The sequence below is a fragment of the Pyrgilauda ruficollis genome, unplaced genomic scaffold, assembly GCF_017590135.1.
Source record: "Pyrgilauda ruficollis isolate IOZ18807 unplaced genomic scaffold, ASM1759013v1 scaffold41, whole genome shotgun sequence".
NCBI classification, from domain to species: domain Eukaryota; kingdom Metazoa; phylum Chordata; class Aves; order Passeriformes; family Passeridae; genus Pyrgilauda; species Pyrgilauda ruficollis.
This window is the reverse complement of record NW_024525601.1, coordinates 1,743,204-1,762,454: the sequence shown is the minus strand read 5'-3', so window position 1 is coordinate 1,762,454 and position 19,251 is coordinate 1,743,204. Positions and strand designations below refer to the sequence as shown.

Genomic DNA, 19,251 nt, shown 5'->3' with positions numbered 1-19,251 from the left:
AAATTTATAAAGCAAGTGTCTCTTATTAATGTGCTGCAAAGCACTCTAGAGATTCTCAGTGCTCAAATTAAGCTATAAAAGATAATAGAAGAACTTACAAAGTTTCTGCACAGTGAATGATTTCATGACAATGGCTTTGTTTGTTTTAATGATGTGAGCAGAGGGCATTTGCCCAGCATCTTCAGCATTCCCAAGGGGAACAGGTGCAGCAGTTATATTTTATGGTTTCACTGTCATTATAGAGGTGTTTTCTGTGCAGCTGTATTATAATGTACTGCATAGATTGTATGTGAGATTTGAAGATAAAAAATTCAGTAAGGAAACAAAACTTGAAGTTTATTTCTGCTATGATTCAGCTGGTTGCAGAAATAAATACATTTACTTACATTTGTACAATACATTTGAAAAATAATTTAGGGCTGTGACTTTTTAGTGACATCCATAATTGTAGTGTAGTTCTCTGTGGACTGCATGAGTATTATAAGCAGTGATGTTTTATTGATGAGCTCATCCAAGTAGTCAAGAACCGGTTGGAAAGAGAGACAGATTTACCCTCTTCCATCTCAGATGATTTTTTTGCTTTCCCAAAACCAAGTATAAGCAAATGGTATTTGACAGTGCTATGGCTGACAGCCACCTTGTGCTGTCCCCACCCAGCCTTAACATCCATGAAGCAGGTGTAACAGTGAATTAGGGAATTTTTTATCCACCTAACTGGAATAACAGAGAGAAGTCCAGATTTTATAAGTTAGATTTGAGGTGTTGCTAATAGATTTCAATTTGAATGCTATGTTTTTAGTTCCTGATATTTTTGTAAGTCTCCTTTGCCTCTATTCCATTCACTTTCATGACAAAATTGCTTTATTAATTGCAGCAAAAGCACCTGGAGGAGGATTGGTTCATATTCTTGTGAGGTGATTTTTTTCTTTTAGTGTAAATTAATCTTTCCTTTAAGCAGAAGAATGTCTGCAGTGATGCCATGAAGTGCTCTAAAAGAGCGTTTACTGCAGGCATGCTTTGCATCCAGGGCTTTGTACAAAGAAATTCACACACAAGTGTGTACACAAATACACCAGCAGTTTTCAGAGACATTTTATGTAGCACTTACAATGACAAGGGGTTGTTGCAAGTTGCTGACATATAAAAAGGCTGCAAGAAAGTGCCTCTGAATTGGGAGAATGTATTTTCATTCATTAAGAGGGAGAAGATAACTTTTTTCCTGAAGTCACTACTTGTCAGACTGTTCGTTTACAGTGGTTTTTTTTCTTTTTTAATTTAGCAGATTTGTCTGGGTTTTTGAAGGAAGGATTAAAATAAAAGGAGGAAACTAAATCCCTTTCTCACTTGTAGGGGTGGAGGTTTATCCCAGCTGTGACTGCTGCTCAGTTCCCTATAAAATGCTCAACTTCTCTCATTTGTTTCAATTAAAATTTGGCCTTGTCAGACTTGTTATAAGTGCAGTTTGGTGGTTGATATTATGCAGCTGAGTACGGAAGGCAAAGCATATGTGTGCAAAAAAGGTATTGAGTTGGAAACCGGAATTGAACTACATTCTGTTTTTGCCAATGCTGCTTTTAAGTTTGTGCTGTTTTAATAGTTTCCTGAAGTGGTTGAGTTACTAAAAAAGTACCCCTCTGAACTGGGGTTTTTGATGTTTGCTTCTGGCTACAATGTAAATTTGGTTTGGTTATTTGTTAAAAATCCACACTGCTCTCTCTGCAAATGCATATTTGATTTTTTTTTTCCTCGTAAGTTCTGTATGATTTTCATAAAAAAGCCCAGAGCCTTTTCTGAACTCTAAAATAAATGTGGAGCTTCAGTCATGTCATGAAGTCTCAACAGATAAAAAACAGGGTTTACATCGACATATTTTTATGTATAGGATGATGCAAACAGTAGCAAAACCTTTGACTTTTAAAATTGTGAAGATATATGTGACTAAAAATGGCCCATTACCAATCCATAATGTGCACTGAATTAACATAGCGGGGTTGGTTGATTTGGGTTTAGTTCTGTCATCATGGTAGGGAACAGATATTACACATCGTTTTGGTGGCTTTTTCTTGCATCTTGTTTGAGAACAAAGAACACCAACAAACACCAGACAAGGAGTTTTAAGCTAGAAGAGATAAGAAGAGGCAGAAAAATGTCTAGATAAATCAGGATCAATCTTGCTAGCTTATGCATGTACTGGGTAGCAACCTACTCCTTCCAAAAAATGGGGCTCAGAAAAGTAATTCTTCCATTTGCCATAGGAAGACAGTTGTGATGCAGATCTTCTGGGATTAAGTGACAGTAGCCCTTAATGTTTTTCTGCTGTCCCAGAAGACAGGAGGGCAGGCAGTGGTCCCCAGGTATCCCTTTCACTTGGAGGTGGGGCGATGCAGTCAAGTCTGTGCATCATTGCAGAACAGAAGATTCCAGTTTACCTGTGGGTTCTGGGATGACCATCCTGCTTCAGAAAGGTTTTTTGACACCTTCACGTTCCCTTAGCTCAGGGGTGCAAAGAAATACTGCATAGCCTCACAGAAAGAGTGCCATTTGCAGGATCTGCATGCAGCCCCACGGATTTTGCATTTAAAAAGAATGTGAGGCACAGATATTTAGTTTGATGGTAATTAACTTTGAACAGTGTACTGAAGTATCTGGCACATTTAGAAGTGTTTTAAAATCAAGGTTTCAATTTGTTTCTGAGAAATTTTGTAGTTAACCCAGTTTCTGCTCTTGATGCATGAGTGACTGGGTACCATATGATGAACTGTGTTATATAAGATGCTCAAATTGTTGATCCAAAATTCTAGCTATTTAACTCTTCTGGGATCTTAGTGTTTCTTGTTTTATTTTTGTCCTGTTTTCTCTTTTCAGTATTTGAAGTGTTGATACGAAGCCCTTTTCTGCCAGCGCTGTTAGCAGAAAGAACTTATGTATACCCATCTGCCTCTTCCTTGGGCATGGGAATGGGTTGCACTACCAGGAGCTTTTAACTATGTGGTAGATTATTACAGGAGGGATTTTCCTTCTTTCCCCTCTGTTTCCTCTAAATAGGTTTGTTTCTTACAGCAGGATATAGTGCAATAAGAATAATCAGCATCATTGATTCCAGCTGCTTCCTCAACAGAAAAACTACATTTTATTTGGATGAGCTTTGCTGTCTCCTAAATATTTTGAGAGGAAAACAAGCTTCTCCCTTTCTGTGAATCTCTCCCACCCAGATGTTCAGTTCTTTATTGTATTTTATTAATAAGTCCAATGCTTTCTTAGCTGTAGGGCTGCAATGCAGCAAGCAGATGCTCCTGTTAGAACAAATTCCATGATATTGGAAGCTTAATTATCAAAGGCACAAAGTTTTTTTCTCATTACATTTTCCTCTTGTTTTAAAGGGGGGTGTTGGGGTTGAAAGGCAAAAAGTATTCTTTTTTTATGGTAAGACTGATGATAGGTTAGCAGCTGGGAAATACAAAGCTGCAGCTCCACAACTGAACAAGGAAGATAATGATTGTTCATCTGCAGAGATCATTATTTTCTTCTAATATGAGATTGCAGTGTTTCTCTTTGGGGCTATGAAGCTTTAATTACAGTTTGCAATTATTTATAAATTACAACAATGCAGGCCCTTGCTATAGGAATCTATCTTTATTGGTGGGGGAGAGGACTGGCAGGTAGGCTTGAAATACTGCGACAATGCAGGCCCTTGCTATAAGACAGATGTCTTTATTGGTGGGGGAGAGGACTGGCAGGTAGGCTTGAAATACTGCACATGTAATCTCATGGACACTTGAAAGTAAAAGTTGTGGGTTTGTACTTTAAAGGCTGTTGTAAAACACTAAGGGATGTATGCATGGAGATTATGAGAACAACTGAATGGGATGTTTGCTGGAAAAAAATCAGCCCAATTTTCCTTATAAGAATACCAATTGTTGAGTTGTTTGGTCAGCTCCCCTCGCTGTTACTAAGGAAGGTGCTGTCAGCATTGTGTTAGTAACACACTTCTTCAGTTCCATGCAGTCACCAGCCTCAGCTGTATCCAGACACTGTATGTGAGCATAGCAAGAATGATTTTATAATACAGCAAGGGCATGTTAAAATAGATCTATTATTAAAAAAAACATTGACAGAAAATAGATAAGGAGCTAGATTACACAAACACGGTGTTCTTAATGAGTTGTTTGGTTTTGCCAGTTAGGATTAGGAATGCTTCATGAATTAAAGCTGAAGTGAGTGAGTTGAGATTCTCTTTTATTTGTGCTAAGCAAGAACTTATTGGGAATTTCACAGATTTAACTGGTAACAGCATTGCTTCCCATGTCTTTCTCCAGTTTGTTTATGTAAAAAACTGTCCTTCAAGCACAGGAAGAAAATAACCTCATTGCTTTTTGTGTCTTGAGTAATGGGGAATTGGAGAGAATGAACTGTGTTTTTCTGGGACATGAGATTTAGCTGATCACCTCAGGAAACTGCTTCCCTGATGTGCTTTTCATGTGAATTTTTGTGAGTTTTTGGAGTAGTTGTCCAATAGATTTTTTTGAAGAAGGCCAGACTTGAAGCAGAGTATGTATGTTGGTATTACCTGGAAATAAAGAATCATTGACTCCACCTTAGTTAAAACTCTTTCTTTGGCATGCTTTTACAGTGCTAATAGAGTTGGTATGGATTTTGGCAGGATGATATACTCTCTTGAGAACAAAATCAAATTAATCAAAGCTCTGCTTTAGCATTTTCTGTCTGTTTTACCAGTAACACTTCTGTTCCCTAAGCTTTTTATAGCTCCTTAATCCACAGGTAGAAGTTATATGTACTTTAGTGACTTGATCTGAAGCCCAGAGAGATCAGATAACATGCCTAGAAATAGGAAGTCCAATGTACCAAGTCCAAGCAAAATACAATAAATGCTAACCCATTTTTTTGTCCTTTTCTCATTTATGTGTTGAAAGTTGGAGTAAAATTGTGTTGTCATTTGTAGCTAAGACTTGCTGAGGCAATTACTTATGCCCCATTGACTGTAGGGCTCAAAAGTACATACCTTTAAAATGCTCAAAGAGCACTTTCTTTGGTGTTCTCTGGATTAGTGAGTAATAAGGCAAAGTTAATTTTCCTTAGTCTGGCATGGACAAGACCACCGTGGACACAGGAGAAAGTTTTGCTTGGATATGGCTTCTAATACATATTAATCTCGTTGTTGTCTAGTGTCATTCAGAGGATAACATTCAAGTGGATGTTCTGGAAAACAGAGCAGCAGGAGACCACATTGAAGCAGTGGTTTGCATCCATCTGGATTGTTCCATTAAGTTCAGAGCTCAGCCATTATATAATGATGGAGATGCAATTTAAGCATACCAGTTTGGTTAGATACTGGTCACAATGGAGACCTGGTCTTAATGGAGGCAAACAGGAATTCAAAACTCTTATTACTTCATGTAGATGATTGTAGTTTAGTGTGAAAATGCTGGTAGAGTATGCATCAGGAAACCTCATGGGTTTTCAGTCATCTGAAATCTGGTACCGTTCTACAGGAGAAGTTTTAGGTGTTTGTTATAACAAGGGTCCTTTTGGATGCAGTCATACATCTTTTTAAGTTTTCTATGGTACTGGAAGTAAAGTGGATCTGTGCAGTCAGAAATAGTTGCACGCCTTCTTTAGGCTGGGAGAGGCATACACATGAGACTGCTCTGCACAGACTGCCTGTGTCTCCTGTGCTGCTCCAAGTAGTGCTGGAAACACCTTGTAGCTGATGTGCTCAGTGCTGTCAACATTTTCTTCAAATTGGGTTTTTCTTGTCTGGATAATGTTCCATTTGCATTTCTTCACGCAGCATGCAGATGATGTTGGCTGCTGAGACTCTGTCAATAAACCAAATGAAGTTCTGTGGCATGGCTTGATTCACAGGAAGATAGAACTAGTTTTGTGTAGTAGTGTGTATAAAATACTAGTGGACTTTCCTCTTACTTTCCTTGCCCTCCTGAACAGCTGCTGATCACAGCAGATGGGCGTTAATTGCACTGACTGATTCAGCATTCCAGAAAGTTAGGCCATTCTTAGCAGTGTTTCTTCAAATAATATGGTGTCAGTTTATGCTAATTCAATTGTATAACTCATGTTTGACTCCTTAGCAGAAGAGGATTTTCTTTGGTCATGGTCCAGGTGCACAGGATGCTATGTCCTTCTTGAGGCTGGCTGAGTACACTCCTTCCCCAGAGTCGTGTGTAGCAAACCGCGGTACTGTGCAGGCAGTAGCTTTATACTCCAAGACAGTAGTTTCATTCTCCAGCAGCTTCCTCACCCCTGAGTGTCTCTTCAGCATCAGTTCTTTTTTCATTACAGTTAGAAATGTTCTCTTCTGCATTTTGCATTTGTTGAAATGAGCACACTTTTGTGCTTTTTCAGTTGTACCCTGTGTTTTGATAGAAATTGGAATAATTTTAGGTAACTCTTATTAACCCTTGAATTTTTAGATTCCCATGTATTTTTACTTCCATGGTCCCCCATACTGTGGGAGGACTCTGCCATTCCGTGTCCCTAAGATGCTTGAGATTTTCACATGAGATACTGTCTTCTACATTTTCTTTACAGAACAATGTGCAGATATTTCTGCCTTCAGAAACAAAGTTCAGCTTGGCTAGATCCACACAAGTCTGACTTTTTTGATCCAAGTGGGTATGTGTGTCTGTATCTTCATTGTGTTTAACAGGCGTTTTGGCTGCTCTGATCAGTGCAGTGGGAGAAGCTGCTATCATCCGTGCACCTTTTTTTCGGTGGATGTGATGCCCTTGCCAGAAAATGCTGTCAGTGGAGAGGGGAAGCCTGACATTGGATCTTCTGGGGATGATGGGCATGTATGACATTATTGTAATTTGCTCCAGAAAAGAGGCACTGTCCATTTGCTTTTGTTATGCAACAGAAATGCACGGAGGTGGCAAATAACCGTGTGCTCCTGTCACACCTAAAAGCCTAAATAAAGAGCTTGAGGAGCTTGTGTTGGCTGATAAAAACCCAGGAACTTGGCAAATGGAGGGCTTGTAAACAACATACAGTTAGTGTGTCTGTGTGGTGGGTTCTCAGGGTGAGGTGAAAGGGAGCCAGAAGAAAGATTTTGTTGAAGCAGCAATGGGTTGCTGTGGGCGTGGAGAAGGAGACAAATGTGTCTCATCGTATGCTCAGCTCTGCATTGATGATGGTCTGACAGCAGATCAGCAGTGGCTGTGTTTTGTTCTCCTAAGGCGTCCCCTCCTTGCTCACACATCCATTGGGTTAAATGAGTCACTTCCCTGTCCTACTGCTGCTTGTCAGGACGGTCAGGTTCTGCAGCTGTGATTAACAGCCACAGTTTTTCCAGTGGTGTGCAGGGTTGCTAAATGCCTTTTGAATCATAGCTGGATGTTGGATACTCAAAATCTTGAGATATGCAGAATTCCAATGGTTTCTGTCTACTGTTCATTTCCCAAAGAAGTCACAGAAATGCCAGTCAAAAATTTGTCATCTTTTCCTCAATATGTTCAATTACTGTTCAGTGTAATTTTTGCTTTTACCAGCCTTCCGCAAATTCAAATAGTGACCCTTTCTGGAAAAATACTGAGACTGGATTCTGCTCTTACTACCTTTTTGTTATTTTGGCAAATAAAATTCAGAGGTCAGGTTTTTCTTTGAGTGGTCAGATTCGTAGAGCAGCATGATTAATAATTTCTCGTGACAGATTTGGATAATTATAGTTTTATTAAGTTGCAAAAATAAACAATGCAGTCTTCTTACTTGCACTGTGTAACACAGCTTGTACAATTTCTCCCAATAATTATCTCATCCAAATCCAGTAACTTGCTATGGAGATCTTAGTAAAGTTTTCCACTGACTGCATTCTGTCAGCACAGCTATGATAAAATGTATGGCTTTTTAGTTTGTTTGCAGAGATAGCAAATAGAGGATGCAATTATTTCACTTAACAAGATGAATGGAAGGGAATGTGGCATGTCCATTTGTGTTATTGGCTATTTATAGGATTTCTTCCTATGTGAAAGGGCTTCCAGGGGAAGTGGTCACAGCACCAAGGCTGCCCGAGTTCAAGAACTGTTTGGACAGTGCTCTTGGACACATGGTGTGACTCTTGGGGATGGTGCTGTGCAGGGCGTGGAGTTGGGCTTGATAATTCTTCTTCCAACTTGGCATGTTCTGTGATTCTGGGAAACAATACTTTCTACATGGTTACCAGAGGCTGTTTACTTCAGCATGAAGTTAGCAGAAAGACCAACTTTTTGCCATTGCTTCAGTTTGTTGCTTCACTCCAGAAAGAAATAAACAGGAGGAAGAGGAGGAGAAGTGTCTGTACTGAAACAGTTATCCTTTTCCTTTTTAACTGGATCTTGTCTGCAATGTATTTTGTGGTGTGTGCTGGTGTTTGGGATATATTTTGCTTTATAGAACATTTTCTTAAAAGGCTAGGAAAAACACTGCTGGGGTTTGGCCATAAGCCCTTTTCTCAAGACCTGTTTCCTGCCTCAGCTAATAAAAAAATACCACCTTGCTTTGCTTGTTCTCCATTTCCCCCAACTTAGGGAGTGCTGTAACAAAAAAGTAAGAAAAAGCTTGGACACAATTCCTTGACAAGCTTAAGAGTATCTAATAATATCTGTAGGAAAACAAATGTGTATAACATAATTTAACATACAAACTCATTTTGTATGTTGCTGAAATGCACCAAAAAAGTAAAATACAGCAGCTGTTTAAAAAGTCCCAACTGACCTATGCAAATATTGAAGAATGAAAGTAAAAACAAATTATATGTGTGCATGTTTGTGTGTGAGAGAGAAAGATGTGCTTGGATAAACATATTTCAAACATCTGGTTTTCTGCTTGATTTGTGTATGGTCTCCTGTGAAAGTTGCCTTGAGTTTTTTAAGTGGTCTTTGAGTTATGGATCACAGTATTTTCCAAGAAGCAGGATTTACTTAGCACTGGTGCAATGCTATCTTGGAAGGGAGACAAATTATAGATAGAAGTAAAATGAGGATCACACAGTAAAATGCAGGCCTCACCACTGAAAAAGATCAGGTATAATTGGTTGCTATTAGTTTATCTAGTTTAGAATCTCTGAAGAGATTCTAGTTTAGAATCTCTTTCCTTCTAGAAATTGCTTTTCTAGAAGGAAAAACAAAGCCTGGAAAACTTGGTAAATCCAAAAGGAGCTGGAGAGGTGAGCTATATGGGTGCACAAGAGCTTAATTTTAAATGGCTTTAGCAAACTTTAAAAGATATTTTGAAAAACCCAGTTAAACAAAAAAAATGTTGGAAGTGTTTTTCTACCTGGAAACTTCTTAGAAAAATATCCAAGTCTGTGCTGCCTTAGCCTATGGGAAGTATAGGTCTTACTTCAGCAAAGTGTTTAAGCATGCTGATAGTTCAGTACTGGTGTTGGTTTCAGTCAGAAGACTTTTTTCCTTGGAGATGTGCTTCCATCTCCCGTTGAGCTGGAGTCGTGCTGCCAGCTCAGCCCGCCGTGCTTCTGTCCTCCTTTCATCCATGGAGCAGGCGGTGCCGGCAGCATCCGAGCTCCGCTGGGCTCTGCCCCTGCCGCACCCTCCTTCTGCAGGGACCACAGTGAGAGCAGGACAGGCTAGCTCCCGCTCTCTCCCCTTTTACACTCGTTCACCTGAGAGCAAGAGATCCAAGCATGAGTCCTGCCTTGATCAATTTAATTTAAAGCACTGCTCACAAGTTGTCCAGTAACTTTCTTAAAAATGTGAATGCGTGGGCTCCTTGTACAGATATTCCTGTTAGGAAATGTGTTGTACACATTTAGTGAAATGCTGTCCTTTAGCATCCCAAAGGAAGCCAAGGGCTATCACAGGAAGTGTTTCCTATGGATGTAGCTCTTCTGGCAACATACTGAGTGAGTTCTTCAAGCCTTTGTGGGAACCAAAGCATGAGCCAGAGAAGCAGACTTTATGTTTCCTTATGAAAGGAAATGGAAAAATCCCCTCTCCAAACAGAAAAAAACCCCTCAATTTGCAGTATTTACATGTCAGCCAGTGCTTTTGAGTTTTTCAAGATGTTACAGAAATATCAGTCTTGGAAAAAGCAATATTTCACTTCTTCTTTCAGAGCAAGTTCCTCCAGTCTTGTCCTGGCTGATGGTTGCATAATACTTCATAAAATGTAGATATTAATGCAGAATTTAATTATATTCTTTGCTTACTTTTCTCCCTCAGATTCTTTTTTACCGTGACCCTTTTGCATCTTGGAATGTTTAGAAAAGGGGAATAACATGTTTACTAGCTAAATATACCATGAGAATGTAAGACACATAAGGTGCTAAATAGTCAGAATACTTTCTATTTGCAATTCATGTGAGGTTTAGATGGTGGTGTCTTTCTCAGGACCAAATCTGAGAAAAGTGGAGAGGATGAAAACAAATTAATTTGATTTTTCTTCTAGATATTCAATTGTGTAAGTGCATAGTATCCAGAAATCCTTACAGCACAGCTACATATTTATACAGCACAATGGTTTGCTCTGGTTTGCTTCTGAGACTCATATAACACTGCAGAGTAGGTGAATGAAAGCAGAAGTGGAAGCAGAGTTCTTGTTGCTATTGGAAAGAAGGCAACAGATGGAGCAAAGAGAAAATCTCTATTCTTTCTAGTCCACATTTTCTCTTGCCGTCTAATCAGTTCCCACTGGGGTCTCCGCAGGTTGCAAAAATGTTACATCAAAGATCACGCCTTATTATAGTTCTATCAGTATTGTTTATTTTCTCTTTTGAGATATGTGTTTTCACTTTCTGGGCCCTTAAGCAGGTTGGTTTAGCATTTCTGCACCACTCTGGTAGAAAAGGGTAAACACATGGCTCCACTGGAGTTGGCTAAGCCATACTGAAATGTGTCAGCAGAGGTCCTGACCCTTTCCATGCATGCAAACATGCCAGTGTGTTGGGAAACAAACATAAACCTCCTTCCTTTAAATGTAAGCTCAGCTTTAGTGGAAAATTTTCTGGAAAATAGAAAGGTTGTGGCTGTACATGCTGTTTTAATTGGAATTTTCAGTTTTCCTTATTTGCTGTGGTATCATTTGGGCTGCTTTGTCACCTTCACCTGGATGCATTTGTAATCTGAGAAACCTGGTATCGTGCCGATGTGATTGATTAAAGTCTGCCTAATGAAAAGGATCATCAGATAGGCCACATATCTGTATGGGAGAAGCATTTTATAAGTACTGAACTTGGTTTTGAATTGTGACAAGGCCCATCAAGTGCTGAGCACTGCACAGCTTGCCCCAACATCCTGCTCCAGTTCTTCCATCCTGCCAGCCACCTCTGAGTTTGTTAGCTGGCATGGGAGAAGAGCACTTTGGCAGTATGGGAAACACTCACTTAAGGCAATCAAGAGATACCAGCATCTGCTTTCACATGAGTCCTTAAGGAAGGACTTAAACCTGATGCAGTGCACTATCCTTTAAATATTAAGGTCTGAATGAACTCTTGAAATATTTCAGTATCTTGTAATGTTGTTAAAATTACGTCTTTGTATATGAAGAAGCAGAGGTTACTGAAAGTGCCTGAGTTGTAGTTTCTTCAGCACTACTGGGTTCTTAACTGGTTTAGCAGAACTGTTGAAGATGTGGAGAATAGTTATTCTTTAAATAAAATATTAATTTTCAGTAAAGTGAAAATACTTTATTCTTTTAAGAATTAGAAGTTTATTTTTATATATATGCATATATATATATATATAAATTAGAAGGTATTATATATAGAAATAAAAACAAAAAGGAGAATTTCCCTGGATGCTAACGTATTACTGCACATCTCTTGAGCATTTCTAAGGTGTGAAATGAAAATGTTGAAAAATAGAAACATCAAAATTTTGGATTTATAAACCAAAATCAAAAGTTATAAGACTGTAAATGCAAATATGGACCTCCTCTTATAAATATAGAGAAAACTCAGGCCTCTAGAGAGAAAGCTTGGGAAATGAGTGCAGCATCCACCTATAATCATTACAGAATAATTAGCACAATGTTAAGACCCAAAAAGAACGATATGCTGCTGTGTATGTATATTATACTTGCTCAGTTATATATATTTTAGAATAAAATAGCCTCATATGAAATTGTTATTAGTTGCATAGAGCACTTCAAAGGGTTGAAAAAGTATCTCAAGGACCTATATAATATTCAGGAATAATGGCTTTTAAAACACTATTCTAAAGTTTTTATGCAGTGTTTTCTGATAAAAGATACTACACATAATTTTTTTTCTGTCTTCCTTAATTTCTACTTTCTTGTCTATTAGGTTGAGATGTTTAGGTAAGAAATGGGGAAAACATTTAAAATCTGTCCTGTAACCTTATTTGATCTGAATGCAAATGACTGGATTTGAACACAAGTAACAAATCAGTCATTCCTGTGCTGGGTGGTGAGACAAAAACATGTGTTCTTCAGTAACAGTGGCATTACAAAATCGGGGGGAAAAGCAATACCACTGAGATTCATCTTTGCTAGCAGCTAGCTTTCATTCAATGTGTTGCAAGGAAAATGACATTCATCAGGTGTCAGGCTCACTTGGTTTCAGTGGCACACTTAAGGAGAGATCCTTTTTGTCCCTCACCCAAGGTGGATCCCTAATGAAGCCCTCGAGGCCTGGCTGACTGTACCCCAAGGAGCCTGAGAAGCTTCTCTGTAGTTTTGGACTCTTTGGGATATTCAGACTTGTGCTTCAGATATAAGCTCATCTCCAGATCTTGCAGGTCAGGGTGAAGGGTGATGTGGGGCTGGGGAGCAAGCAGTGTGTTATTTATTGCCACCTGCTCCCTGAGCTGGCTCTTGCACTGTTCTGCAAAGCAGCGGCTGCTGGGACTGCCCTACTCTGACAGGGGCTGCTCCAGCAGGTGGACCTTGGGTCCAATCCAGTACTGCAAGCTCTGGCTGGGCTCATCATCTACAATCCATTAGTAGGTCATAAGATCATCACAGATATACTTTCAACCTGCTTGTGCCACTGAGCTGGGAGATAATGAGCCGAGCATCATTACAGGAGGAACAGGATGGCTGGGGAGTGAGTGGGTTCTTCTCCAAGTCCTCTTTTCTTTCTTCCTTGTTTTCTAAAATAATCTTCTCCTTGAACATGTGCCTGTCTGCTGTTTGCCTTCACCCCATTAAAGTAATTTTATCCTAGTTTTGAAAAGCTGGACCTGGAACAAGCTGTAGTTTTCAGTGAGCTGTATCTATGCTATATAGAAGTAGCAGTATCAAGTAAATTGTAACCACCTTTCTGCCTGTGTAGCCTGTGGGTGTTTTTAACCAATCTCATTGAATGTCTGAAGGCATCTGAATTGTATCATCTGTGTTACAACTGAGATTTTTAAAAGATAATCTACAGCAAGACATACAAAGTTTGGTAATCAACAGGAAGAAATGCAGAGGTTTTTAACCACAGAAGGCTGTAAGAATGGCATATATAGTGTTGCCACACAGCTCTCTCTTTTCCTGCTCCAGAAAAAGAGGGAAGCAGCTATATGAAATGCTAATAGTTTCATTGTGGTTTTGAATAGACCAGACTTGAGAGCCTTGAGTATTTTTCCTTTTCTCTTTTAACTGCAATTTTGTTATTGTATTGCTGCCCCCATCTCTGCTAAATATGGCTTTTGAAATGTAAATCATATCATGTTCTCAGAGATGCATATGACACCCTCAGCACTGTTCCTCTTTGCACTTCAAAGAGCTGTGTGGTCACACTTTGCATCTCAGCAAAATCGCAAGATTTGCCTTCTGAAGATCTCCTTTAATGTGTACAATCAATCCCTGATAATGTATTTTGGGTTTTTGTTCCCTGGAGTCTCTTAATTTTAGTGTTGCTACAGGTCATCAGGAAACATAATCTCTTCTTTTTTAATTTCTCAGTGAGCGTGCCTGAGGGGAGAGGAACACAAGAGAGGAGAGACAATTGAACATCACCATTGGCTGAGACCTGAAAAAATGGTGCTGGATGAACAGAGGATTAGAACTTAATTGTAAAAGGGAAGGGAAGTCTTGACAGGAGATTTGCTTCATTTTCACATTCATCATGGCACAAATTCTCTGGCTGGCTGGCTGATGGGACTGTCCAACACTTCTGCTTAGGTTCAGTGCAGATCCCTTCTGCTTATACATCGAAAGACCTGGGAACAGGTGGGAACTGGATGGTGCCAGATACAGGAATGGAAAGAGAAATGGACTCTGACAAGCTAAGATGGAAGTGACTTGACAGCAACAAGCTCAGCAGTTGTCTCCAGTAAGGACAGGTTGAGACGGGAATCTCAAGCTTCTCTGGAAGAGCAGTATGCAGGAAGCTGGTTTTCAGGCCACAAATGCTTTCACAGGTAAGGATTTCTGCTCTAGTTCCACTCATATTCTTGGGATGATTTACTGGAGTTTAGAAAATGAATAGGTCCTGACTGTTGTTAGCATCTTGTAGTACTTTCAGCTTAAATAGTATTTTAAAGCAATTCACTTGAAGACCAGTTTAACACTTGTATCAGCAGTGAGGAGCACAGTTATCCATATTTCTGCCTTCAGAAATGGATGGCCACGAGCCTTGGGGAAAGTTTATCTCAGCTTTCCTCGTTAAAGTACTCATTAACAGCTTAACCATGAGTGGTCTCTTGGGTCAGTATAAAATGTAGTCTGTAAAGTTGCTCTCGTGCTCAGCACAGGAGTTTGGTGAGGCTGCAGAATGGACATGGTTCATGTCAGGAGGCTTCTCAGCAACATGTCAGTATTGAGCCTTATCTTGCCTGCTGGAGCACATCTCTGGGCAAAACTTGCCAGGCACCCTCTCTTTGTACTCCCCTCCTCTGCACCACTGGCCTGCTGGAGTGCTTGAACTGGCTAAACTGGAGGGTTTAAATGGGAACTGTTTCACCTCAGTCCAGTGTATTTCTCTGTAGATGGATTAAAAATAATGTAATGAGAAAGAGGATGCCGCGGTGGTGTGACTTTCTGAGGAAAGCTCCCTCTAGTGTAAAGTCTGCTGGAGTTCATGTAGTGCTTTGCCTGTATGGGATGGTTTCTGATTTGAGAGGTGGGAGGAGGAAAAGAGGATGAGCAGATCCTGCTGCTTTGTTTCCGTGTCTGCCAGCTAGCAGCAAAAAATGCATAGAAAATCAACTGGATATTGCTCTTGTTTTAGTATGTCCAGATAAGGGATTAGTATCACAGTGTAAACTAGTGATGTGCGAGACATTTCTTTTTCTTATATAAAATGTTTGCCTTTAGAAGGAGTTTTGGCTGCAGTGGGGTGTGATTCTGTATCCAGCTGTCTGCACCAGCACAGTGGTTTGGAGCGGTGGTGCAGCTCTGAACTGTCTCTGTTGCCTTGCTTTGATTTACAGCCTGGTTTCTGTGTCCTGAAGGAGAGGAAACAGGAAGCTCTCCTCCACATGTGCTCCAATGCTAATGGGAGAGGTGAAGTCTGGGACAACCTTCCTCTGTCTAGCCAGCAGCACACTCCTAAAGCTCCCTACTGCTGTTCTTGTCCTTGCTGCTCTCTGCCAGTCCTCACTTTTTCCTAGGAGTTTTTGTCACTCTTTTGCTTTTCACCAAAATTCCCAACTGTGAGGATATCTGTTCTCTTCATTAACTTGGCTCTCTCCTTTGCTGGAAACCCTTTTACTTCTAACACCCTTTCATTACTATATTGTCTTCTGTCCAGTTTTACACTCTTCTGCCACTGTGTCTGCTACCCTTTAGCTCCCAGAAGTTGGCACTGTGACCAGGGTGCTTGGAGAGGGGTGTGTTGGAAAGCTGAGGTTTCATGATTGCTGCTGGATGGAAAACACTTGGCAAGCAGAACTGCATAAAATTCAGAGAGATGAAACTGGGGTCCCTGGAAGCCCAGGACAACAGTCAGACAGTGGTGCAACCCAGCACATTCAGACCTATTCTGGAGACTTAATGGCATTAAGATTGCTTGGTCTCCTGTAAGAAATTCTTATATGCCTTTGGAATTGCCCTTAGGTAAAGATGTTGATACACATATTCAAATCTTGGCTGCTGTACTAAAGAATTATTAAACATTAAGGGGCACCAAACGTTCAGGAGACTTGTTGAAGAAACAGGTTGAATTATATTTCCTTTGTAGGAGGAGAAAACTTCCAACTTGTATTAAATTGATATCTGTATTTACTTTTTGGAGATATTTCTTGTTCTTTATTAGATTTAGATGATGTACTCAGCAATAATAAACAGTGGGTAGGTATGTATTTCTCAGAGAAATCCATTGGACTGTGTTATGCTAATTTAAGAGTTGCAATAAAAATGTAATGGCAGGTGCTTATGGTTGCTCCTCTGATCCTTGCTGTAGTGCTCCTTTTGTTTTGTTGGAGTGCCAGTTTAGCTGTAGGAGAGAACAATATCTGCTAGCAGCAGAGGGGTCCCGGCCACATGAGAAGGGAGCTAATTTGTGCAAAAAAGCTTTGATATCTGAAGCCTGTGTGATGTCAACACTGAATCTAGACATGCTAAGTGATTGCAGCTATTGCAACAACCAGAGTAATAATTTCAGTTTACAGCTGACCAGAGTGCTGGCAAAAGAAGCCTGGGAGGACAGTGCCTCTGTGCAGCCATGGTCAGAGTATTTCCTAAACCTCCTTTCCACTTTGCTATTTGCTGTTACCTGGAAAGATTTGCGGTTATGGCTAGGAGATATTTTGGCCATATTTTGGAGATATTTTGCAGTTATGGCTAGGAGATCCTGTCTGTATGCTCATTTTACTGGCACTGATGCCAAAGATTCCCTTTTATGCAGATGGCTCTTGTCCCAAGAGATGGGCTCACCCAGTCATTTTATCATGCATTACCAAACAATAGCAAACATTTAGAATGTTTTCAGTTTACGGGCTAAATACTAAATTCAGTAGATCATGTGAGTATAACAGGTTCAGGATTACAGAATGCAAAAAGAGCAGTGGAAGTGCTCCTAGGCTTGATTAGGAAAAAGATGGCTGAGCCTATGATAGTAAAATGTAATTTGAGTGGTAGCAATCAGGAAAGAGTGAGCCTGTCATTCTTCAGAAGATGAGAAGAGAGAATTTGAAAATAAAAGCAATAGTATGCAAGAAAGTATATTGCATTGGGCTCACAGAACTGATAGGTAATGTTTCCTGGGATACAAACCTAAGAAATTCTGGCCATTTTAAAAGGAAATAACTTTTTCTTTCAAAGTCAAAATAAAGAGTGAAAAAAGCCCAGATGAAAGGCATTCCAGTAAAAAAGGGTAAGAAGAGACAAAATTATATGATCTGATAATTGAGAACTCATACATGAAGTGGAAACTCAATATGTTACTGGAGGTGAATGTAAAAGAAGATGAGAAAAATGCAAGGGTCAAATCAGGTAAGCCAGTTCACAGAACAAGGTACAACTGAAAAAGGGTATGATGACAAGAAACATACTGCATTCTCAGTAGTAATAAGAGGAAAACCAAGTTTCTGAGCTACTAGTTGAGAGGGAGTTACAAAATGTCAGGTAAAAATGATCTGATGGTACAGAGAGGATTGAGCAGTTCATGTAAGTTTTTGTATAGTTCTTTGCCTAAAAGGGTGAACTGTAATCAAGTAGCAGGAAAAGAACTGCGACCTTGACAAAGGTAAGAATTCCTGCTAGAGCAGGAAAAGAACGGATTATAAACTAATGAGATAGGATAATGGGTGTTTTAGAACAAGATGGAGTTTATTAAATTATCTCTTTAAATAGGGTGAAATAGTTGAAGCAATCTCTGAACAATTAGTGGCTACACTGGAGAACATTTGGAGGACAGTTTTGGGTCAAAAAATCTGTGAAAGTTTAGGTTCAAAAAATCTGCTCTTTTTGGACCCAGAGAGCCAAAGTCTTGTGGGTCCTTCTGTGTCCCCATTGGAGTAGCTAGCTTATCTTCTGTTCTCGGGGAAAAAAGTTTGAATCAAATAGTCAACTGCATTTTTTAATAATTAGCCTGTAGATAATAATATTATAAATGAATTTGCATGGATTTATTTTCAGAAGGTACCTTGTCAGTGGAGCCTAATTTTCCTGTATGCAGAGATATATTTTAATTTTTGGAAGTCTTTTCTGCTTCTCATAAACAAGGTGGCACAATGGGCTACAAGGTGGGTACACAGTTGGCTGGAGAGCTCTTCTCAGAATAATTACTAGTGATTCACAGTCAAACCAGAAGGATCTGTCAAGTGGGATTCTTCCCTGGATTGCCAGAAAATATTCAATATTTTAATTAATGATTTAGATGATAGAATCTGCATGCAAAATTTCCAGATGACACCAACCAGGGGGAGGATGTAAACCCTCTGAGCACAGGATTAGAATTCAAAATTAATGTGATATATTGGAGAACTGATCTGAAATAAATATGATGCAGTTCATCAAGAACAAGTTCTAAATTGTGGTTCAACAGGAATAATCAGCTGTGCAAATCAAAATGCAGAATAACTGGTGAGACACCAGCTCTGCAGAAAACAGATGGGCAGTTGCAAGAATTCAGAAAATGGCTATGAATCAACAATTCTATGCCATGAATATTGTGCTAGAATATATGGACAAGAGTCTGCCTGCAAAATATTTTTTCCACTCTACCTGGCATTTGTGTGGCTGATGTACTATTTCTGCTCTGAGCAGTGCTCTGTGGGCCTCTTGTAAGCATCCAGAGAAGAGCAGAATGAATGGCCAGAGGTCTAGACAACATGACCCTTGGGAACTGCAAAAAGGGTCATTTTTCAGGCTGGAGCAGTAACTCTCAAACTTTCTGAGGGTCTTTTCCCTTGGTTCCCAGAAGCAGCGCAGATTTGTGTCAGGGCATGTCTGATGCGCTGAGCTGCATGACAAGATGTGGCTGTGACACAGCACTGCTTTGGTGTGACGGTCAAAAGGACCTTTCGCTTGCACACGAAGTTCTGCACCTTCTGCACTGGCCATTCCCATGTGCCATGCCAGTGCTGGGATAACAGCGGTGGCAATTCTGGACAGCCAAGGTCTGTTTTTAAAATCAGCCACTTTCTTCACTAGTGTGTGTTTTGAGTGCTTGTTTAGGAGAACAGTGTGGTTCTGAAGTCTGGCCTCCATCACTGGGGAGTGTGTGGCACAGAGACATCCAGGATGATCAAAAGATAATGGGAACACTGTGGGATGGATTAGGAATCAGTGTATGAAGCCTCCTGACCTTGCAAGGTCAGCCTAGGTTCATCAGGATTTTATTAACTCCATCTCAGCACAAGCTCTGTCAGACCTGGGCTGACTCAGAGG

The 19,251-nt window shown here is 39.9% G+C and overlaps 1 protein-coding gene across 1 annotated transcript in view; it reads left to right on the top strand.

The window, feature by feature from the left end:
* The window catches only part of LDLRAD4 (low density lipoprotein receptor class A domain containing 4), a 235,944-nt gene that overhangs the window by 44,002 nt on the left and 172,691 nt on the right, over positions 1–19,251 (top strand). The window contains exon 2 of the mRNA XM_041477592.1: positions 13,882–14,339. Within this exon, the coding sequence (XP_041333526.1) occupies positions 14,300–14,339 (40 nt within the window). The 5' untranslated portion in view covers positions 13,882–14,299. The remainder of the gene's footprint in view (positions 1–13,881; positions 14,340–19,251) is intronic.